The 24638-nt window shown below is 37.5% G+C and overlaps 1 protein-coding gene across 10 annotated transcripts in view; it reads left to right on the forward strand.

The window, feature by feature from the left end:
• The window catches only part of Kif20b (kinesin family member 20B), a 53416-nt gene that overhangs the window by 8155 nt on the left and 20623 nt on the right, over positions 1 to 24638 (forward strand). For 5 of the 10 annotated variants that reach the window (XM_006527082.4, XM_011247247.3, XM_006527081.3 and 2 more), the window contains exons 6-22: positions 1066 to 1250; positions 3925 to 3961; positions 4419 to 4643; positions 5137 to 5248; positions 6288 to 6359; positions 6449 to 6595; positions 6825 to 6984; positions 7764 to 8051; positions 9299 to 9438; positions 9604 to 9742; positions 10724 to 10952; positions 12019 to 12053; positions 17095 to 17236; positions 19252 to 20485; positions 21002 to 21140; positions 22382 to 22501; positions 24223 to 24283. In XM_006527082.4, coding sequence (XP_006527145.1) covers positions 1066 to 1250; positions 3925 to 3961; positions 4419 to 4643; positions 5137 to 5248; positions 6288 to 6359; positions 6449 to 6595; positions 6825 to 6984; positions 7764 to 8051; positions 9299 to 9438; positions 9604 to 9742; positions 10724 to 10952; positions 12019 to 12053; positions 17095 to 17236; positions 19252 to 20485; positions 21002 to 21140; positions 22382 to 22501; positions 24223 to 24283 — 3465 coding nt within the window. The remainder of the gene's footprint in view (positions 1 to 1065; positions 1251 to 3924; positions 3962 to 4418; positions 4644 to 5136; positions 5249 to 6287; positions 6360 to 6448; positions 6596 to 6824; positions 6985 to 7763; positions 8052 to 9298; positions 9439 to 9603; positions 9743 to 10723; positions 10953 to 12018; positions 12054 to 17094; positions 17237 to 19251; positions 20486 to 21001; positions 21141 to 22381; positions 22502 to 24222; positions 24284 to 24638) is intronic. The other 5 variants (XM_006527084.4, XM_006527085.3, XM_030250939.1 and 2 more) reach the window with 5 other exon arrangements.

Consider the following 24638-nt stretch of genomic DNA (forward strand, 5'->3'; position numbering starts at 1 on the left):
GTATTGGCGCACTCTTTTATTCCCTGCACTTAGGAGGCCAAGGCAGGCTGCTCTTTGAGTTTCAGGACAGACTGGTTTATATAATGTGTTCCAGGCTAGCCAGAGCTAAAAAAATGGGACCTTATCTCAGAAAACAAAATGGAAGTATTGGTTTCATTTTGCCACCATTTTCGTGTATATATATCATTGCATGCTGTTTTCACTTACCCTACTTTACTCACTCACCCCATGCCTTCCTCTTCTCGTCTTCTTCCTCCTCTCAGTAGTCTTTCTGCTTGCATGTTATATATCATAGATATATGATGCATATATGCTTGTTATATATCATAGATATATGATGCATATGCTTGTTATATATCATAGATATATGATGCATATGTTCATAGTTACATATATTCTAGCCCTGTTTTTGCCTTCTCTTCCCTTCATTTCTCTTCTTCACTTTCACAGTTTTTTTCCTAATTTAGTGATATTATCTTTCTCAATTTAAATCTAGACCTGCATAGGAGAGGAAATACACACACTTGGTTTCTACATTTGACTTATTTCCCTGAACACTGATGTCCATTTTGTTGCTGGACAAGCACTTTACAATTATACCACCTCCCCAGCTATATTCTATCATTTTCTTGTCCTAACTCTCCTCAACCTTCTAACTAGCCATCTTATCTAGCTGTCCTTTTAATTTTTTAAAACATCTCACATAGATGTTGCTGATGGTATTTAATTCAAATATATGTATAAAATTATTTTATACATATGGTAGAAATTAAAATAATGTTAAGAATTAAGATATGCTTTAGAAAATTAAGCATGGAATAAATGAGAAATTTTGCATTTTCATTTTGTAATTATGGGCGATAGGAAATTATATTAGGGCTAGATCTGAATATAATTTCTGGGTGTCGGATCAGAATATGTTGACAATCCAGTAAAGCCTAAAATGATAGTAACATGAATAATTCCTTAAGTTCTTGCATTTTTCCTTTTTACTCTTGCTTATTAGGTAGTGTAAAAGGAGCTTTGTTAATCCAAAAAAGTTGCCTTTGTCCTATTCTTTTATAGGCACAGAAGAAAATATTGGTATTTTGCCTAGAACACTGAATGTATTGTTTGATAGTCTTCAGGAAAGACTATATACGAAGATGAGCTTCAAACCACACAGATGTAGAGAATACTTAAAATTATCATCTGATCAAGAGAAGGAGGAAAGTGCTAACAAAAATACATTGCTGCGACAAATTAAGGAGGTACGCCAGTATTTTAGTACATAAAATATCAAATTCATGACATTTTTTGTATACTATCAGGATAATTTTAGCTTGTATTATAATCTGGTTTTGGTCATAGTGTTTTTCAAAACCAAAATTATGTAAGACAGCAAATGGCAATACTAAGTAGAAATGCAAATGATACTAGTCTTTTTTGATATAGAATTAGTATTATACTTTGAAAATATGAAATATTCATTTGAAAATAATACAAAGAAAAAAATTTAGTGAAAAGAATGTATGAAATGGAAGGAGATTTTATGACAGGCTCCCTAGTTAGCTTAGCTGACCTCAGCTTTACAGTCTTCCTGCCTCTGTGTCCTGGGTGCTCGACTCACTGGGTCACCACACTCCTGCCTTATGCAGAGAGCTTTGTCTCTGAATGGATGCACACATATGCAGCACCTTCACATTTTATTTTTCTGATACTGGTTATTTGAGCTATACTCTCACTCCCCCTTTGTTGCATGCAGAATGCAGTTTTGTTTTTTATGGGTATCATGTGTGTGTGAGAATGCTGTTGTGTGTGCAAGGTACCAATGAGGTCAGAGGACGACTTGGAAAGTTGGTCCTTTCCTTCTGCTGTTGGTTGGGGACCAAACCAGATCATCAGGCTTATGTAACAAGCGCTTCATCTGCTGAGCCATCTCCCGGGCCTTTATCTGTTTTCTTTTGTTTTTCAATATTAGTATGTAATATTTTGTCAATGTACTATGATCTCACAATGTTTCAAATGTTTAGGGAATATGGACTTGCCTTTGTGTAGAGAGACTATTATAGTTGTTATAATTGAATACTTCTGACTGGGTAGTTTATAGTTAGCCCATAGTTCTGCAGCCAGAAATTCTTTTTTTTTTTTTTTTAAATATATATACTTTTAAATTTAATATGTGAGTACGTGCATGTGTGGATGTGGGTGTGTGTATGTCTGAGTGTGTCTGTCTGTATATCTGGTTCTGTCAAGGTTGTAGGGAAACTTAGATAAGTCTGTTTTCTCTACTAATTGGGCCATGGGGATCTTACTTAGGTCTTCATGCCCAACACCAAGTGCCTGTACCCTCTTAGCCATTGCCACTGATTCTGGATCCAGAAAGTTATCAGCTAGGAAGGGCCTTTTTGTTTGTGGGGACTTAGTACAGAGTCTCCAGGTAGTCTAGGGCATCACATGGCAGGTATAGAGCCAAACAGATTTTTATAGCTCACCAATTCTGAGATAAATCATTAATCTACTGATTAATAAATGGATTAATCCATGAGGCCAGGGCCCTTGTGATTTAATCACATCTTTTTTTTTTTCCCTTCAAAATTGAAACAGGGTTCTCACTGCAGCTCTGGCTTGGAACTTGCTATGTAGACCATGCTTGCTTTGAACTCACAAAGATCTGCCTTTAATTGCCAGTGTTGAAATTAAAGGGTGGAGTGCCTGGCCTATCACCTCTTAATAATTCACAGTGGGGATTATTCAATATAAAGTTTAGTGGGGACATTCAAACCATAATACAGACTGATAAATAGAAAAATGAATACATAGTATGCTATGAAGGGGTGCTATGCTATGGAGGGATGCTGTTTTATGGAAGATAGTACCTTGTTAGTTTCAAAGAGTTAAAATGATTTTATCTTCTGTCTTTCTGGATTTTAAGTGTTCAGATATTTTTACTGTTAAAGATTAAAAAGCTATTAATTTGTTTTAATTAGAACTTTGAAAATAGTAATGATTTTCCTCTTTTAAGACTTTAGGAGTAATTACGGTGTGCCTGTAATTAAAAGTTATTCCAAATACTGAGGCGGATGGATTTCTTGAGTCCAGGTTTTTAGTGCTAGTCTGGAAAACATAGTGAGATCCTCCTTTATGTCTCTGTTTTTAAAGACTTCTGTTTATTTTATGTATGAGCATTTGCATGTGTGTGTGTGTGTGTGTATGTGTGTCTGTGTATGTATGTATGTATGTATGTATGTATGTATGTATGTATAACATGTACATGCCTGGTGCCTACAGAGGCCAGAAGAAGGCTTTGGATCTCTTAGAACTGGAGTTAGACATACTTATGAGACACCATGGTGCTGGGAACCAAACTTAGGTCCTCTTCAACAGAAGCCAATGCCTTTAACAAGTGAGCCATTTGTTCAGTTGTGACTCCCATCCCAGATCCTATTTCAAACTTACAACTGGTCAAAGGACAGAGAGTAAGTGTCAGTGTAGTGCTTAGCTACAGTCGAAATGTCTGTATCACACCTCCCACTCCAAAGAGCAGGACCTATTTTGGAAGAGGGAACAGAAAGATTGTAAGTACCAAAGTCTGGAGAGGACCAGAAGTAATATCTTCTGGCTATGACAGGACCTCTGTACTCATCAATTTACATCAGTATGGATGCCTGGATAAGATTAAACTAGGCATGGTGCATATACCTGTAGTCCTGGCAACTAAGAATAGAGGCAGGCAGATCAGAATTTTAAGGGTATACTCTGGTACATACATGAGCCATTCTGGGCTTCATAAAACCTGTCTCAAAAATTCAAACCAAACCCAACACCAACACCAACAGTTTTTGAAAGGTTATGAATTTGTTTTTGGCTTAATTGGTTAGCTGATTAAAATATTATTTTGCTTTTAACAAAAAGTGTTTTTAAACTCTACTCTTTCTTTTTTAGGTTACCATACATAATGACAGTTATGACGTTCTTTGTGGTAAGGATTCTTTTCTCACTTATGTTCATTTACTTGTCTTGAAATATATTTGAAAGGTTTTATTTTCAGAATCACTCTTAGTGTTGATCTTTTGATCATGTAGTGCCTACAGTACCTACAAAATGTTTCAAAGCTATATGAACTGTGAGTAGTTGTAAGGTTTCATTTATACTTAGTATCATGAATGTATTTTCTCTGACTTTAATATATAATTAGAGAATTGTTCTTATTTTTCTTGGTCATTTGCATTAATTTGTATTTGATTTCTTCTTACTTCAAAACAAGTAAGATTAAAAGAAACTAAGCTTTGATTGCAACAAATATTAGTTCCTTTGCTCCCTAAAATGTTTCAGTGTAGATGATAAAGAGATTAAGGATTTTAAGAGTCATGATCTATATATTTTCTGTTTCTTATTTAGTCAAGGTCTTAATTTTATGCCTTTTGTTGTTGTTATAGGACACTTAACAAACTCTTTGACTATCCCAGAATTTGAAGAATCCGTGAACAGTTGTGACCAGTCCAGTCTGAATGTGGATAATATAAAGTATTCTGTGTGGGTTTCTTTCTTTGAAATTTACAATGAAAGTATTTACGATTTGTTTGTTCCTGTGTCCTCTAAGTTTCAAAAGAGAAAAATGTTACGACTTTCCCAAGATATAAAGGGCTATTCTTTTATAAAAGGTATGTTAGCGACCATTTTAATATTGTTCCAAAATTACTATTAGGTTTTGTGATGAGTATAGGAAATAAACAGGGAATTTTTTAAATTAATTTTTTAAAATCCATTTTTAGCAGAAAAAAAGAAGTTTGTGCTTTGGAAGTATATTTTGTGTTTCTTGTAACTGAGTAGAAGCGGGTCTGGCCCGGTTGATTTGCTTGAGTGTTAGCTATATTGCTGGTGAAAGTGCAGGATCTTCTCTACACTCTTTTGCTTTGTATTGGAACTGTTAAATGTTAAGTCCTCCATGTGTGCTTGCGGAACTTAAATACAGGGTGTCTTATAGTCTATCTTTACATGTCTTGTGGAATAAGGAGTAGTTTTAGTTGGTGTTCTAGGATGTGTGACCAGAAGAAAGATTTTATGTGGTGCTAGGAAAATACTTTGAAAAGGTTATACTGTAATACAAATGCTGTTTTTTTCTAAATTAGTGCATTTCCTCTTTATTTGTTAAAGATCTGCAGTGGGTCCAGGTATCTGACTCTAAAGAAGCATATAGACTCTTAAAACTAGGAGTGAAGCATCAGAGCGTTGCTTTCACCAAACTGAACAATGCTTCTAGTAGAAGGTAAGTCTTGGCCCCTAGGGTACAATCCTGAGAAAACCACAGTAGTTGCTGCAAATGTAGGAAGCTAGGTTTAGATGGATGTGACCAGTAGGATTTCTCAAATGTACTGTCAATTTGTAGACATGAAAATTACCTGTAATACTAGTTGATTTGCCTGGATATTAGGTTTTCTAATATGCGGAATGTTTCTGAGGCATTTTTTACTGTTTATGTCAGTGTCCTGGATAGTTTTCCTAGTTGCTTAAAGAGGTGGCCATTTCTCTCTGCCTTACCCTAATATGTACTATTTGGAAAATGAATGATTCAGGCCTCAAGGGGTTAAAGAGGGATGTTTGTGATGAATGGGGTAAGGAGGTAGGAGACAGAATAAGTTTTATCAGTGAGATGCATAAATTCTTTCTCTTAAGGAAGAAATGCCTTGACTCTCTACAATGAGATGGACATAGGGTGATAATGTGATCTATAGCAGCATGCATATAGGGCAGATTTCTGCTTTGCTTTAGGTATATTTTCAAAGACTGTAGCTGTAGATCACAGCATTTTCACTAATAGTATGACCTCTGTAAGGACATTCTTGTTTTCCCCCATGGTTCTAGAGGTCGAGTCCAGGGTTTCACATGCACTAGGCTGACCTATATCCATCTCCAGCCATCGTTTTACTTCTTATTTTTAAACAGAGACCCATTCAGTAGCCCAGGCTGGCTTTAACTTTAGAACTGTTTGATTTATCCTCACAAGTAGCTGCATATTGAATCTCACTACACATGATTTTATTAGTAATTAATAGAAATTGGAGCGCCAAGAGGGAAAGGTTTGAGGGATTTGGTGTTTGGCAAGTGATGACATGATGCTAGATAGTTGGGCAGGCCTGGGTGAGAGTGGAGTATGGGGTTGATATGTCTGGTAGCTAGTTGCAAAAATGTACCTGTGGCGGATGATAGAAGGAACTAGTGTAGAGAAGTCCAGTTTGAGATGTTTGTCTCTCACGTGGGCATTGAAATGGAATGATAATACTTGGTCTTTGTGTTCCTCTTTTTAGTCACAGCATATTCACTATTAGAATATTACAGATAGAAGATTCTGAAATACCTCGTGTAACACGAGTTAGTGAGTAAGTTGAACATTTTTAAAATTGTAGTTATTTTGAAACATTTTGAAAAATTTTGCAGTAACCTTTTTTTGGGGCGGGGGTTGATTTAGATTGTCTCTATGTGATCTTGCTGGTTCAGAACGAAGCATGAAGACACAAAACGAAGGTGAAAGGTTAAGAGAGGCTGGGAATATCAACACTTCTTTATTGACTCTGGGAAAGTGTATCAATGTTTTGAAGAACAGTGAAAAGTCAAAGTAAGTGTCCTTAGTGTAAATATGAAAGTCTAACTTTGCATTCTTTAGAAAGCACTTTCTGGAAACCCGTTTCTTACACAACCACATGTAGTGATTACTTTCTTCTCATAGCAGATATGTGTGTGCAGTGCGTGCATAGGTATGTTCTAGGCAAGAGCTCTCATACTGAGCCATATAACCCTACATGGAAATATGCTTTAACGTGCTGTATTTTCAAAATTTCCCATAGGGTTCAGCATGTGCCTTTCCGAGAAAGTAAACTGACCCACTATTTCCAAAGTTTTTTCACTGGAAAAGGGAAAATATGCATGATCATCAATATTAGTCAGTCTTGCTCTGCCTATGATGAGACACTCAATGTCCTGAAGTTCTCAACCACTGCGCAAAGGGTGAGTGTTTTTAGATTTGTGCTAAATAATGACCATCTCACAGCATTAACTGCTTGCCTTGGAAGAGCAGATGTTTGGGTTTTGTTTTGTTTGCTTTGCCTTTTTTTTTCTTTCTTGAGATAGCCTGACCTAGCGATTGCAGATATTCCCACTTTCCCCCGCCTTTTCTTCTTCAGTGTGAAACTACAGGTGTGTGCCACCACCCATGCCTTGGTAATGGCTCTGTGAAATAAGTAGTATTTTGTGTCTGTTACTGTGAGACTAGGAAGTACTTGAAAATAAAATTGTAATTGTTGAACTAACTAGAAAACCAGGAAAAACTTGAATTTGTCCCTGAAAGGAGTAAAATGACATTTACTATTATGCATTAGTGGTGAACAGACTATAGATTCATAGTAATTATGGAATGAACTGTTCACTCTGCCACTCATCTGACCTATATGAGTGATGGCCATCTTTGCCAGAGATAATACAGAGATCATAGAAAGGCATGTCTACCTATAGATTGGGTGCAAAGTAGGTTTTTCTTACTTTAAGATTCATTTAGCAATGCTAGTTCCTTTTTTAAATGTTGGTTGGTATTTAAATTGTCACTTGACTTAACTTTACAAAGTTAGGCTGGGTGGAGTGGCTCACACCTTTACCCTAGCTTTGGCAGGCAGAGGCAGATGAGTTCCAGGCAGGCCGATGCTATCCGGTGAGAAACTCTCAAAAAATAACTTCAATGAAAGAAGTTTTTTCCTTTTCTCTTGTAAAAGCCATGTTGGATGTTTTAACAGGTCTATGTTCCGGATACTTTAAGTTCTTCTCAAGAGAAATCTTTTGCATCTAACAAATCTTTACAAGATGTATCATTAGACAGTAATTTGGACAATAAAATACTAAATGTAAAAAGAAAAACTGTTTCATGGGAAAATAGTCTAGAAGATGTGCTTGAAAATGAAGATTTGGTTGAGGACTTAGAAGAAAATGAAGAAACACAAAACATGGAAACGGAACTTACAGATGAAGATAGTGATAAGTCATTAGAGGAATGCAGAGTTTCCACCTGCCACAAAAAGAACAAGGTAGTATTAAGAACTTTGCTTGACTTACTTGTTTTGAAGTTAGGAATCATTCTTGATGCTCTCTTTTGTGTGTGTGTGTGTGTGTGTGTGTGTGTGTGTGTGTGTGTGTGTGTGTGTATGTGTGTAAATGATCATGTGAGTATGTGCATGTAGAGGTCAGAGGTCAATGTCAGGAATAAGTGTGGGATGTGTGTGTGTGTGTGTGTGTGTGTGTGTGTGTGTGTGAGAGAGAGAGAGAGAGAGAGAGAGAGAGAGAGAGAGAGAGCACGCAAGCGAGCATGCATGAGTGATGAGACTTGTGCCATGGTGCTCATGTCGAAATAGAGGGCAACAACCTCAGGTGTTGGTCCCTGCCTTCTCCTTTCTTTTTGGCTTGGGGGTTGTTTTTTTTGGTTTTTTGTTTGTTTTGTTTTTCGAGACAGGGTTTCTCTGTGTAGCCCTGGCTGTCCTGGAACTCACTCTGTAGACCAGGCTGGCCTCTAATTCAGAAATCCACCTGCCTCTGCCTCCCAAGTGCTGGGATTAAAGGCGTGTGCCACCATGCCCAGTGCCTTTTCCTTTCTTTGAGACAAGCAAGCCCTTGAGTCCACTGCTCTTGCATTAACCGGGCTCACTAGACCTCGAGATCCCTGGGCTTTATCTAGTTTGTGTGTGTGTGTGTGTGTGTGTGTGTGTGTGTGTGTGTGTGTTGGGGCAGGGGTGGTATCTGAACTCTTGTCCTTATGCTTCCATAGCAAGAGTGTTATCTTCTGGGTCATATTCCTTTCCCTAACAGGACACTTTTTTTTTTTTTTTGTATACAATCTCACTGTATAGCCAGGCTGGCCTAGAATTCACCTGCCCCTTCCTTCTGAGTGCTGGGATTAAAGTCATAGGTTACCATGCTCAGTGAATAGGACATTTTAACCCCGACTTTACCATTTCTTATAGATTTGGTCCTTATATTCTCTGTTTCTGAAATGTGGTGCTATCAAACTCATGGATAAAATGAGAAAACATAACTACTGAACACTTCTTAGTGGAAAATAAGTGTCCTGATTTTTACAGTACATGTTTGTTTGCTAGACAGTGAAACATCTTTTATAGATCTGTCTTTAAGATAAATATTATTTTTGTAATGGTTTGTTTCTAAAATGTAGAGTCATACTTGGTTTTTCAGGTTAAGGAATCTATAGTTGTGTGCAAGACTATTAGCATTAAAAAGGATACAATTATAATTGACTATGAAGTATATGTGCTTATTTTAGGAACTGTTGGATTTAATAGAAAAGTTGAATAAAAGACTAATAAATGAAAATAAAGAAAAATTAACATTGGAACTTAAAATCCGAGAAGAAGTTACACAGGAATTCACTCAGTATTGGAGCCAACGGGAAGCCGATTTTAAGTAAGTTATTTCTTCATAACCTGGCAAGAATTGAGATTTATTTATTTATTTAATAGCTATTTCTTAATTTATATTATGTGAATTTTTGAAAGTGATGACTGTATACAAATAGATGCTACATATGATTAAATTGTTCTCTTAATGGAATTAATTTATGTTTTAAAGGGAGACACTTCTTCATGAACGAGAGATATTAGAAGAAAACGCTGAACGTCGCTTGGCAATCTTCAAAGATTTGGTTGGAAAATGTGACAGTCAAGATGAACCAACAAATAGAATTTGTGACATAGAACTTGAAACTGAAGTATGTCAATGAAAATATTAAAAATAATGAGGCTTTTGGTACCAGGATTTAATACCCCACATTAATGATGAGAAATGCTAATGCTATGAAATATTAGTGTCTAAAACAGTACTTTGTGGCTTTATTGTAATGAGGCATGTATTGGATATTTATAGGTAAATAGGTAGAGTTTTTGGATTATGTTTCTGAGACAGACCGTCATTATATAGCCCAGGCTTGTCTGGAACCCCATTTTTCCTGCCCTGGCTTCCTGAGTACAGAGATGACAGCACTGTGTCACTTTGCTAGATGCACAAACAATTTAAACAGAACTAGTTTTAGAAAAACTTAGAATTTTGTGGCATTTGTTTTCATTTCATTTTTTCTTGAGTCACTATTGCTTGTAGGCAATAACAGTCATTTTTGTTGGCTTACAGAATACTCTTTTCAGAAATGAGCCCGTAAAGGGTCCCTTACTTAATTGTTCTGATCCAGTCAGAAACACTTGTGTATGAAAAGGCTTGCCTTTGTTGGAAAATAACTCCAGGAAAGTTGATGAGTTTTGCTGCTCCCACTGAAGCTGATGAGGGCATTTGCAAGGGATTGTTTGAGTTCTGAGTGTGTGCTGTGCTTTGTTTCTCAACCGCTGGATGTCATGGCCACAGAGCTTCGGGCTTTCTGTCACTACATCCTGGTGTAATGTGAACGTGGTTTGGGATGTGGACTTATGTATGAAATGGAGGAGCCACATAAGCGTCCATATGAGATTGGAGGCATACTGAACTAGATGATCAAATTGTTCTGTAATGACATACTAAGATTTATGATATATTCCTGAGCAAACAAGCTTTGTATTCTATATTTTAAAAAAATGAATATTAAAACACAAATTTTAAATAATTGGGGGGAGGTGGGTCATGTAATTTAAAGAATCTTTAAGGTATGCCCACATGTATTGAAGTCCACTGTTAATGTTAGACATGTGGTTTTTGTTATTTCTAGGAAGCTCATAATTATGTAGGAGTTGAAGATATTTTTCATTCTCTTCAAGATGATGTCACTGATATTAAGAAACAGGCCGAACTTGCTCATTTGTATATTACATCTCTTGTTGATCCCCAGGAAGCTATTGCCTGTTTGCAGCTAAAGTTTAATCAAGTTAAAGCAGAATTAGCTGAAACTAAAGAAGAATTAATTAAAGCCCAAGAAGAGCTAAAAAACAGAGAGAGCAGTAAGTGCATGTATTTTACTCTTATTTGGGTTTTTATGAATACATAAAAGCTGTTGTTGGTGAGTATAGGGATTTGTGCAACTGTAGTGACCAGAAAATGTTTTAAGCTACATAACAAAGCTCAATATCTTTACCATCTGTTCTGTGATTTACTACTGTAAATATTTTTTAGGACCAGGCAGATGGCTCAGTAAAGTTGGTGCCATGTATTAAGACCTGAGTTTGAGTCCCCAGACTATACAAAACAAGCCGGACATGGTGGCTTGTGTTTGTAATCCCAGTGCTAGGGACATGGACAGAGACAGGTCTTGGGACTTGCAGACTAGCCAGCCTTGCTTAACTAAGCACAAGCTTAGATAGAGATTGTGGCTCAAAAGGAGTAAGGTGGACAGTGCCTAAGGAAGGGCATTTGAGGTTGACCTCTCTCCTCTACCGGTACACATGTATACATCACCCACATGTGCAGGTATGTGTGTACACACACAAATAACTAAAGTAGCGTTTATTATTATAAAAGACTTCTCAAATTGAGAGGAAATAAACAGGAGCAACCCAGAAATAAAGCAAGAGTCTTTATAAGAAATCATAATGAAAAGTATAAAGAAGTTAAATTTGTTCATTTATAATTTTTATGAAACCTTTACGTTGAATAGTTGAGGGTGGGATTATGTTTTTGGAATGGTTTAAAACAGTCTTTTGATCTGATACTTCATTTGATCTTTAAGTGTAGTGGCATTTGGGTTTTAAGAGAGGTGAGGCACTCCACCTTTTATTGTGTGAAAGCAGAGAGGTAGAAGATAGCAGGTCAGTGGTGCCCTGTGAAGTGGACCAGGCCGGTGCTACCTGTTAGTTCTGTGTCACCGTGTTTCTACTTCTTACATGTACTTGTCAGTTTACTCCAAATTTTGAAAGTTACTTTTTCTGAAACATAATCTTGTAGTTTAATAATAGCACTGACAAAATTCGTTTTCTGAATTTAGTGTAATTTAATAGCTGTGTTCCACTCAGGGTTCCTTTTGTTTTTAGATGCATAGATTTTTCTTATTAATATTCTTTATCTTTACAGACTCTTTGGTTCAGGCACTCAAGACATCAAGTAAGGTAATTTAAATTTTACTTTGTCTTGGCAAGAATATAATGAGTGAATAAAGTGGAATGAATTGTGTTTGTGTACTTCTTTTAAAATAGTTTTGAAAGGCGCTATAAATGAAGGTACTGTAAAGAATGCAGAGGTTCGGGTCTGGAGAGATGGGTCCAGTAGTTCAGAACATTAAATTGCCAGCACCTCCATCAGGTGGATCACAGATTGCACATAATTCAAGTTCTCTGAGGAACTCAAAGCATCTGGTCTCAGAGGGCCCCTGCACTTATGTGCACGTGCATGCACACGCACACACACACACACACACCCCTCTCTCTCTCTCACTGACACAAGCACACAGTTGCAAATAAACGTGAATATATAAAAGTGCTCAGCACTGTCTTCACCTGTGCACTACTGTTCAGTGATGGTCAACAGAAAGTTTCTTCCAATCTTCTACTTTATGCTTATGTCGAACTTCCATTCTTTAAAATGTTCTAAAAATGGGATTGTATCTTTGGACTTATTGGATAATCTAGAAATTAATTCTGTCACTACATACTAAATTATATTATTTTAGTTGTGTTTTATGTTGATTTGATGCATTAACTAGTGTTTATCAAATTGTGTGGTGTTTTTAAATGTGGGGTGGACTGGGCATTGTACAGTCTGACCCAAGACTGTTTCTGCTTGGTGGGCAGAGCTTGTTAACTTCAGGTCAGATAGTTACCGATGCTGGGTCTAGGTGGCTTGGATAATTAACGGTCCAAAAACAAGATTGTGGACCTAAAGTAAATTTAATGCTAAGAACTTGCCACTTTTTCTGTCTGTCTTATTATTTATGCTGTTAAATAGCAAAATATTTTAAGAAAGATATGATCAGATGTGACTAATATTTGAAGAGATAGTCGATACAATACTTTTTAGACATTACAGTGAGTTTACACAATTCTTCTTTTTCTTTTTTTTTGTACTATGGTTTTATAGTTTCTTTTTTTTTAATTTATTTATTTTTTGCTGAATATTTTCTTTATTTACATTTCGAATGTTATCTGCTTTCCCACCCCCTCCCCCCAGACCACCAATCCCATCCTCCCTTCCCCTGCTACTATGAGGGTGTTCCTCCACCCACTCACCCACTCCCACCTCCCTGCCCTCAGTGTAGGGGTACACTGGGGCATCTATTGAGCCTTCATAGGACCAAGGACCTCTCCTCCCATTGATGCATGACAAGGCCATCCTCTGCTACAAATGCAGCTGGAGCCCTGTGTACTCCTTGGTTGATGGCTTAGTCCCTGGTAGCTCTGGGAGGACTGGTTGGTTAATATTGTTGTTTTACCTGTGGGTCCTCTTTTGTTTTTCTAGTACTGAAAGTAATTATAGTTTAAAATGATATTAATGTTCTAAAATTGAAAATAAAGCCCTCATGTAACGTTTCTTCTAATTAAAGAGGAAAAAAGGAAAGAACAGAAGATGACTTACATATGTGTGTGTGTGTACATACATACATATGTATCTACATATGCATGTACATAAGTACATATGTATACATATGCATATATATACACTTTCCCAGGCACTCTTAGCTGTTTTTTTTAATATTAACTCATTTAAATATCAACAATTTCATGATACAGATGTTTATTGCTTATTCTTTTGAGATTGGGTCTTCTGTAGCTCAGAGTGCCCTCCAATTTGCCATGTAGCCCAGGGCTTCGACATTATGTCTTCTTCCTTCCCTTCCAAGTACTGAAATAGAGGCTTGTGCCATTGTGCCATTTTTTTTTCCCCTAGAACTAAATGACCTGTGTAGGATGACATAGATGAAGGTCAAAGAGCAAAGACTTAAACCCAGGAAGACTGGTTTGGGTGTTCTGTTTTTTTTTTTTTTTCTTAACTAATTTATTGGTTCTCTTTCCTTTATGTGTGTTTACACACACACACCACCTCAGATTTATGGCAGCTCTCTTGGCTTAGCCTCTCTCATGCTGGGATTAAAAACATGAACCCTATGCCCCACTAACATTTCGTTGAAAGCAAATGTAATATTGTGTGAGGTATGGTGGTACATGCTTCTAATTCCAGTACTTGGGAGGTAAAGGAGGGAGAATCAGTAATTTTAAGTTAGCCTACGCTATCTGAGACCCTGTCTGTAAAAGTAGCAATAATAAAAATATGAGATCATACTAGATAAGGTGTTGCTATTGGTTATTTTTGTTTAAAAATTGAAAGTATTCTAATGCTGCATCATGTTTACATTCTAGTTTTCTTCAAATATATTCCAATCATTGTCATTTTCTTTTTAATGGAAATATTTCTATATGCTGGTCTTTGAGGTACATTCCTTTAGTTCGAGCACTGAGATGGCAAAGAAGACTGGTCTCTTGAGTTCGAGGCCAGCCTTGTCTACATAGTGAGTTCCAGGGTAACTGGAACTACATAGTGAGTTGCCGCCTTTGAAAACATAAAGGTTATAGACTGGAGCGTTTAAGAGCTGTGAGGTAGAATTAAAGGAGTGGCACTGTCGATACATTTCAGAGTCTAATGTATGAAAAACGCATTTTAAAATATTTTAAGACTTTAACTTTATAAAGCATCTTTTTATTAGATAGTGATGTTTATACTGTGGTTCAGGCTGAGATATTTTAAATTGCATGTGCACCCCAAAGTCATTTACCTAAGAAACAAGAATCACTTTATCCTGCCACTGAGGTCAGTTTATTTAGTTGCACAGATCTAAACTGTTGAAAATGTAAAAGAGGGCATTCAGCTGCTTTAAAACATGGTTTCTTAAGTATGCTGACAGTACTCTGTATTTGAGAAGGAGACTAGTCCTTCTCATACATTAGCACTGGCTGTCGTAGGGTTTCTGCTGGTGTGATAAACACCATGACCAACAGCAACATGGGGAAGAAAGAGTTAATTTCAGCTTTCATTTTCATATTATAGTCTATCACCAAAGGAATTGAGGGCAGGAACTCAAGACAGGAATGGGGAGGCAGGAACTGATGCAGAGTTCATGGAGGAAGTGTTGCTTATTGGCTTGCTCCTCAGTGGCTTCCTCAGCATGATTCCTTATACAGCTCAGGACCACCTGCCAAGAGGTGGTGTCAACAGCTGCTTTGAGATAGGCTCTATCACATCAATCATTAATCAAGGAAAGGCCGCACAGGTTTGCCCAATGAACAATCTGTAGGACATTATCTCAGTTGACCTTTCTCTTCAAAGATGAGTCTAGCATATATTAAGTTGACATGAAAAACAAGCCAGCATACTGTAGGTTTTAGCCTAGGCTAGTTGGAAGGGATTCTGAAAATAAAGGAATTTGGATACATTTAGATAATGGTGGTTGGTATTGAGTCATGGGTCCAAAACATGAAATTAAATAGAATAAAATTGCTGTTTTTCATGTGTTTATTACAAGTATGTTTTCTTTAGAAAGATACATACTATGACCTTGAGAGTCTTTGATTTTTAGCATCTCATAAATACAAATTTCCTATTCAGATGGTTTAGGTGAGGATTATACATTTGTCCTTTAATTCTTAACATGGCATGGGCATGTTGTCTGCCAAGAGGTCAGAGGACAACATGCAGGAGTCAGTTCTGCTCCTCTACCATAGGCCTCAGAGATCAAACTCAGACTGTTAGCCTTGTGACAAGAGTTTGCTTAGCTATCTTGCTAGTCTGAATCCTTTTATAGATTTTTTTTTTAATTAGAACATCTTTAAATTATTTTCTAGTATAGGAATGTAACATAGGAAAATACCATAACATATAAACTATTAGCTAAGTGTACATGCTTTGTTTAAAATGCTTTTCTAGGGGGCTGGAATGTTGGCTTAGTGGTAAAGACTAGTTGTTCTTGCAGAAGGCCCCAGCTTGTTGCCCAGTACTCACATGGCAGCTCACAACCATTCATACCTCAACTTCCAGGAGATCTGATACTTTCTTCTGACCTTTCTGGCCAGCACTAGTTAGTCCTGTGGTGCACATATGTACATGGAGTGGAAACACCCGTACCTATATGTTTTTAATGATTATAACGTGCAAGATTATCAGACCTCTTTGTATTTTGACAGAAAGTTATATTCAGTACCAATCATTATTCTCTAAATTATCTGAGCATGATACGTTATTATATTTTAAGTCTACAACCCAGAACCTCATACATTATAATGGCAAACATCCTGCCATTGAGACCTACTCCAGGCTGGATGGGCCTTAATATTTTGATAATTGGGCAGGGGTAGCTCTCTATATTACACCTCACAGATATCTGTTCTTTAAATAATTTATATGTTTCTCTGTTTTTCTGACAAGAATCTGTTTTGAGGGAAATGACTCACTTTAATAAGGTAAGGGCATCAGCAGGAGAAAAACAAAAGTGATTTCTTTCAGGCAACCTACTGTCTACTGTCTACCAATTACTATAATAGGTTATTGGAAGTAGATTAATAAAAATATCTATGTGATACTTTATTTGCATTTTATTTCTCTCTTTTTTTTTTTAAAGATTTATTTATTTATTATATGTAAGTACACTGTAGCTGTCTTCAGACACTCCAGAAGAGGGAGTCAGATCTCGTTACAGATGGTTGTGAGCCACCATGTGGTTGCTGGGATTTGAACTCTGGACCTTTGGAAGAGCAGTCGAGTGCTCTTACCCACTGAGCCATCTCACCAGCCCGCATTTTATTTCAAAGCACACTTTGTTCTTTATTTTAGTTTAAGCTTAGGAGTTTTTAAAGACAGACTATCACTGTGTTGGTCAGCTGGTCTTGAGCTTGTATGCTGGAGCCATCTTCCCACATCATTTTTCTGAGTAGCTGGGAACATGAGCTTTCTCATTCCAGCTGAGGCACAGGGTGTTTTCAGAGTGACTTTAGTGATATCTGTCTAAATGCTTTCTGCTGCCAAAGGCACCAGTTATTTTAGGGTGAGATGTAAACAGCATGCAAAGCATTTCAGAATTTGAGAACAGACTGATGAGAGGTAATGTGGGTAGTTCCTGTGTTTTTGGCTTTTTGCATGAGAACATATTGAATTATTTTGTTTTAGGTTGATACATCTTTAACCAGCAATAAGTCAACTTGTAATGAAACAAGTGAAATGCCAAAGAACAGTAGAGCCCAGACACATTCAGAAAGGAAAAGATTAAATGAAGATGGACTTCAGCTTGGTGAGCCACCAGCAAAGAAAGGTACTGGCTCTTTAGCTACCTGCAGGGATGCCTCAGAAACAGGAAACAACCTGATCAAGAGCAGGCACTAGGAAAGCCTAACCACCATGAGTATTTATGTTAGCATGCTCTAATCTGTCAGGGCAGAGATGGATGTAAAGCTGTCTTACAGTTATCAGCACGGTTAGATGCTGAGCTTTTACCACTCTGCCTCATCGTTCATTCTGTGCTAGGTAGAAGTCCCTTTCATAAAAAGGTGGTGGTTTTGCCCAAATCTGTTCTCATTCTTTTTTTCACTCTTCATTTTTTATGCATTTGGACAAATAGGGAATAGTTGACAGATTTTGGGCCAAATATTACTAACAAACCTGTACTTGTACTGTACTTAAAATGCTAGAAGAAAGTCTCTTGGAAAATACTACTGTAAATTGAAAACTTTTTTGAAGTACTTAAAAATGGTTAACTTTGTTAAAAGAAAAAGGTCAAATCCTTAAGATTGTAGAGTTGCTAGTCTCTTTAAACTAAGAAATCATTAACAAAGTATCAATTGCAAATTTAGGAAAACTTTGAAAATCAGCTCAGCAGCTTTTAAGAAAGTTGCTGGATGTTGTGTGTGCCTGTGGCCCTGTGCTCAGGCCTGAATGTGTGTATGTGTGTGTGTGTGTGTGTTTGAGCCATTCTTGGGCTATATATCAAACCGTCAATAGAACAATAAGAATTAAATAAAAAGAGATATGGAGAAGGCTGTACCAATGCCAAATGAGACAATGCCAAAAGTTTTACCTCCTCCTTTAGGAGGTAAATTTACTTTAGATAAAGTAAATTATATGTTTTAAAAGATAAATGTGCTTATTTTTCTGTCTGAGTATTCCTGCATGTATATGTGTGTGCCTGGTGCCCTCAGTGATCAGAAGAAGGCAATAGATCCCCTGAAGCTGCAGTTACAGATGATTGTGATCTGGGTACCAGAAATGGAACTTCTCAAAGAAATGCTTTATCACTGACCCATCTACCCAGCTCAAGATATTACAGATTTAAAGTTACTTAAAACTGTATCTAGTGAGCTTTTAAGTTAATTCATAGTAAATGAGATAGATAGATCTTGGTCTTAGTTCCTTACTGCTCTGACAAATGCTGAAGAGAGCAAGTTAAGGAAAGCAGGCTCATTGACTAAGCTGGACTCACAAGTCAGCAAGCCCCGGACATGCACGTTTCTCAGTGCTCAGTGCTGGGGTTTCAGATGTGTGCTATGACACAGTGCTGGGGTTTCAGATGTGTGCTATGACTCCGCTTTTTTCCTGTGGGTTCTGGGAATCAATCTTGGGCTTTCCTTCTTACACGGCAGGCTTTCACCTGAATCTCTGATTTGAGTCTGTTAGCGCCAGTCTTTGAGTAAGGCCGCCAGAGCAGTCTCTATCCTAGAAATGTACACGTTAAGACTACAAACGTGCTTTGCATTCGTGCTTAGTTAGTTGAGCCCTGCATTGATTCTGCTAGCAGCTGTCCTATCTCTAAAGCACTGCGCTTGCCTTTCTCTTTATACCTACAGCACCCGAGCCACTAGCACTGGCTCCTTTCTCCAGTGAGGAAACAATTAGGACTTAGCCGTTTAGTTAGTGAAAGGTGGGGCTGCATGTCCTACCTTTGATACTGAATAAATTCTGAGAATTTCAACCCCCTCTTTATATTTATCTGTAAAAAATTTAATGAGATTTTCAGTCTGTAAATCATTAATATAGTACCTTTACTTTGAAACTGTTCTTCAGGATGTAGTTGGTTGCTAGAATTTCACTAATTCCCTCTCTCATAATGTAAGGTAAAGGTCTGGGATTAAAGTTAAATAATAAATATTGGAAATGTTCAGATCAGAAGTAGCAGCCATCACTTTTTTAGACCTTTTTTGTCAACTCTGACCCAGGTCTATACTTTTTACATAAAAGTTCTGTATGTTCTTTTTAAGTCCATTTCACTTTTTCATCAGGAATTTTACTTTGATTTTTTTTCTAGATTAATAATATACCAATGTTCTTTTAAAGGGCTTATACTCGTTAGTCCACCCATCACCGAAGAGCAAAACAAAATGGGAGAAATGCAACAGTCTGTTTCAGAAGTTGTGGAAGGCAATAGAGTTTTGAAGGAAAAGAATGAAGAGCTAAAAAGACTTTTAACTATTGGTGAGAATGAACTCAGAAATGAAAAGGAGGAAAAAGCAGAATTAAATAAACAGGTTGTGAGTTTGCAGCAGCAACTTCGTTTCTTTGAAGAAAAGAACTCATCCCTGAGGGCAGATGTAGAGCAAATCCAGGCCAGTTACAACAGTGCAGTTGCCGAGCTGCAAACACAGAAAGCCGTGAACCAGGAGCAGAGGGACAGGATCCTGAAATTATCACAGGAGATGGAGACTGCTGCAAGAAGTATCGAGAGCAATGTTTCACAGATAAAACAAATGCAAACAAAAATAGATGAATTGCGGTCACTTGATTCACCTTCTCATATTTCAAAAATAGATTTACTTAATCTCCAGGATCTATCAAGTGGTGCTAAAGGGGATAATTGTCTGAACACATCACAGCAGCTTCCAGGTGGTGACTTCTCAAGTACGTGGGTTAAAGAATATCACACTCAGGAGATCAGCAGGGAAAATTCCTTCCACGCGAGTATTGAAGCCATCTGGGAAGAATGTAAAGAGATTGTGAAGGCTTCCTCCAAAAAGTCTCATCAGATTCAGGGACTAGAAGAACAAATTGAAAAATTACAGGTGGAAGTAAAAGGATACAGGGAGGAGAACAGTGACCTCCGAGCACAGGAGAGCCAGGGTAAGAATAGAGATCACCAGCTGAAGGAGAAAGAAAGTCTCATCCAGCAGCTCAGAGAAGAACTGCAAGAAAAAAGTGTCAGTCTCCGTGTTCAAGTACAGCTTGTAGCGGAAAGAGAGCAAGCTCTTTCAGAGCTTTCCCAGGATGTTACCTGCTACAAGGCAAAAATAAAGGACCTTGAGGTGATAGTAGAGACCCAGAAAGATGAGTGTAAGCGCTTAGTTGAGTTAGAGCAAAGCATTTTAGAGAAGGAATCTGCCATCTTAAAACTGGAAGCAAATCTAAAGGAATGTGAAGCAAAGCATCAGGATCACATCAGAACCAACGATCTAAGTGCAAAGGAAGTCAAGTTCAGAGAAGAAGTCACACGGTTGGCGAATAATTTGCATGATACGAAACAGTTACTTCAGTCAAAGGAAGAAGAAAATGAAATTAGCAGACAAGAGACAGAAAAGTGAGCTAAGTCTTATTTAAATTAAACATTTTATATTGTGTGTTTGTGCATACCCACATGTTTGTGGGAGTCAAAGAACAACTTGTAGGAGTTTGTCCATTTTCCTGTAACATGTGGGGCCCAGGAATTGGACTCAGCTTATGAGGTTTGACAGCAAGCTCCTCTCTCCACTAAGTACTCTTGCAGGTTCCCAGCTTTCATGTTTCTATGTCACTTTTGTACATTTAGATGGACGTCAATTAATTTGGTAGAACATAGCATATATAACGAGAGAAACACTTGAACTTTCTTCATAAAAACCTTTAGAAACAACAGTTGTATGCAAAAAGTTTTACATACAACTCCTCCAAATCCCCACGACACCCCTTGAAGCACTCATTGCTAGTTTACATGCGTTAAGTTTTATGTTGTAAAAAGATGTAGTTCTGTGACACGTCCCCCTTTCTCACATTGATCCTAAGCAGCCAATGGTGCTTAGGATAGACAAGCAGTTTGTGATTCTTTTCTTCTTTTTAGGTTGAAAGAGGAGCTTGCTGCAAACTCTATTCTTACTCAGAATCTCAAAGCAGACCTTCAGAAGAAGGAAGAAGATTGTGCTGAGCTGAAAGAGAAGTTCATTGATGCCAAAAAGCAGATTGAGCAGGTACAGAGGGAGGTGAGTTATATGAAAAGCTGTGTGGGCTGTTGGGCATACTACAGATATTCTTTAGGTTCCAAGATTAGGGATAGATTTTAGGACTAAAAAGAATATCTGTGAACTTGAATTTTTCTCCAAAATGATGAGTGCTAATATTTTACAAAAGAAAATACAACTAACTCAAATAAAATGAAATTATCATGAAATAAAATATGTGAATGTAATAGCTTTGGAAATGACCCCTGCCTGCCAAAGGTGTGTATATACAGAATGTATGTGCTTTATAGGACTAGAATTTCTTTAAAAAAGAATAAAGTTCATAATGTATGCTTTATATATAGTTCTAGAGTCTTTCTTTAAAAAGTATAAATTTGTTTCTCTAAAAAACAGGAAGTAGTTTTGTTTGAAGTTAATATTTAGGATAGGCAGAGTAACTTATAACTCATTTTCATTGTAATTTAATTTAGATGTTTGCCACCTTCAGGGTGGTAGGGCTATAGATTAACATCATTTCAAAAAGAAATTTAATTATACAATTGGGGAGGGAAAAAAAGTCCATTCCATTTCTTCAAGTCATTTTTTGTGGAGGTAATACATACGACCAAATGATTTTCCTGCTCTTTAGTTTTCCTTTGCTCAGTATCCCCCGCCCCCCCACCCCTGTATCTTCTGATGAAAATTGAAAACATCTTGCTGGGTGTGGTGACGCACAACTTTAATCCCTGCATCCTGGAGGCTAGCCATTTCTACAGAGCAAGTTCTACAACACAGCCAGGACTACACAGAGAAACTGTCTCAATCAAAGAAAAAAATCTGAAAGCATCTTTAGAACCCAGCCTTCCTCTCCCCAACCCTCCCATCCCCTTCCCTTTTCTTGCTTTCCAGCAGCAGGCAAGCTGTAAATCTTGGCAGCTACCTTGTAGAGAAGAGGGGGACCACGGAAGTAATGGTGCTTGAGTTTAACTGACAAGGAGGTTGACCATATGGCTGGCCATGTGATACAGGAAGCTACTTGCTGGGGCAAAGGGGCTGTAAAGATGGAGAAAGGAAGACCAATGAGTTAGGGAAAGCATGCTTAGACAAGGAATAGAAAAAAAAGCTAAACTTCTGCCACTTAGTAATGTATTACCTTTAACAGTATCAGTTCTTTTCTGATGAGATTAAAGGACATATTCCCTGAAGACATGACTTCATGATTATTTAAACAATAATAAAAATGCTCAAAATGTTCAATTTGCTTCATAAATTATGCTTTGTAGGTATCTGTAATGCGTGATGAAGAGAAATTATTGAGGATTAAAATTAATGAACTGGAGAAAAAGAAAAACCAGTATTCTCAGGACTTAGATATGAAACAACGAACCATTCAGCAACTTAAGGTAGCGGTCATTGTTGTTAATGATAGTTGCATTCCATTCTGCTGTAATATTATTCTATTGCCCAATAAGGTACATTTTTTATCTACTGTATTAAATTTTGTTGCTTTGCAATAGGGTCTTACTTTGTAGTCTAGACTGGCATTGACCTCATGGCAAATTCTTCTGCCATCTTTTCTCAGATGTCTGGATTATAGGCACTAGCCATCAGACCCTACTACCATATGATCATTTCTTTGTGTAAGTCTAGAGAGAGTGTTATGATAGTCCAGATTGATCTGTAATGATCCATCCTAAAACAGATTGTAGAGCAGCGGTTCTCAGAGTCTTGTGGGTCACAACCCCTTAGGATTGAATGGCTGTTTCACAGGGGTCACCTAACACCATCGGAAAACACAGATATTTACATTGTGATTCACAACAGTAACAAAGTTACAGTTGTGAAGTAGCAACAAGAATAACTTTATGCAGGAGTCCCCATAACATGAGGGACTGAATTAAAGGGTCCCGGCATTAGGAAGGTTGAGAACCACTGGTCTACAGATTGTGATGAGAATGGAGAGTGGAGTCTTGGTGGTCAGACATGTTATAACTAGAATTGTAGACCTTGCTGTCCCTAGTGAACTTTCCCCTTAAGACTCCTGATTTCTTTTCTCAAACTTTACAACAGCTTTTTTGATAGAGGGCTCTTATGTTTTCTATAGTTTGTACTTCATAATGGGGATTTAAACAAATTCTGAATATATAATATACTTCCATTTCCCTTGATTTTACATTTTAGGATATGTGAGAACACATTTCTGAGTAGGTGTGATGACAACTGATATTAGAAGTATAATCTTTTTGATTGTTGTCTGTATTTTTAGTCAAAACCACGTGTGTTGTTTCTGTGTGCAGGTGTTTATATGAGTAGAGGTGTGTCCGCACATGTCATGCACGTGTATACCCCACGTCATGTGTGGTGGTCAGAGGACAGGCAGCCTGTGAGACTTTCCATCCTGTGTTCCAGGAGCGGAGCTTGCTAGGCTTGGCTGGGCTGTACTCATCGGCCCATCTTACTCACCTTGTTTTCTGACTTTTTTACAGTGCAGACAGCGCCTCACTGTGTCTAATTATAGCCTTGGCTGGCTATCCTTGTACTCATGGAGATTAAATGTGTGTGCCACTACACCTAGGTCCTATAAAGACCTACGTATTCACTATTCTAAAGGCTTTGTGATCTGGGAGAATCGACCCAGTGAATGAGACTAAAGTCTCACGCAATAGCCTACGTTATTCAGAGCCTCAGACAGTTTATATTCTCAGAGTTAAGAAAGGTCACATGAGTAAAGTTGTCATGAGGTCAAGCTGTATTCAGTCACAAGGCACATACAAGGACAAGCCACACATGGCAAGAGCTTGTTTTATTTTTCCATAGAGGTATATATATATATAAAGGATAGTTTAAACATGTCATTGAGTAACAGCAGCAAGTAATGATGAGTAATCTGAAGTCAAGTCAGCCCTATACACTGCACCTTAGAGGAGCACAAAACACATTCCAGGAACAATTCCAGGTTTTGAAGGAACTGAAGTCTCAAGATTTTTGTCCTTATTTTGGAGTGTTCTCACAAGCACTCAGAATTCTCATCCAACTCCTTCCTGGACCATGTTCTGACACATACTATTAACAACTGTTAAGTATTGATTTCTGTGTGCCTTTAATTGTGTTCCTTAATTTTTAGGAGCAGTTAAGTAATCAGAAAATGGAAGAAGCTGTACAACAGTATGAGAAAGTGTGCAAAGGTCAGAGCCCAGTTCTTGTTCTAGAATTAAATTGACTGTTCAATAGTACAATAACAGTTAACATTTTTCTTTGAAAATGTTGAAATGATTAATTCTGCTGAATAACTTATAAACCTAAAATTGTGATTATTAGACAAACATTAAGTAATACTCACTCAGTGTATTTTAAAAACATTTTTATTAGTTCTTTGAGAATCTTATACTATGTGCTGTGATCATATTCACTCTCCTCCCAATTCTCAGATCCACCTTACCTTTCCTGTCCCTCCCAACTTTATGTCTCCTCTCCCTCCCTCTCCCTGTCCCTCTTCCCCTTTCTCTACCCCTCCACCTCCCTCCCTCCCCCACTCCCTCC

The sequence above is a fragment of the Mus musculus genome, chromosome 19 (assembly GCF_000001635.26).
Source record: "Mus musculus strain C57BL/6J chromosome 19, GRCm38.p6 C57BL/6J".
NCBI lineage: Eukaryota > Metazoa > Chordata > Mammalia > Rodentia > Muridae > Mus > Mus musculus.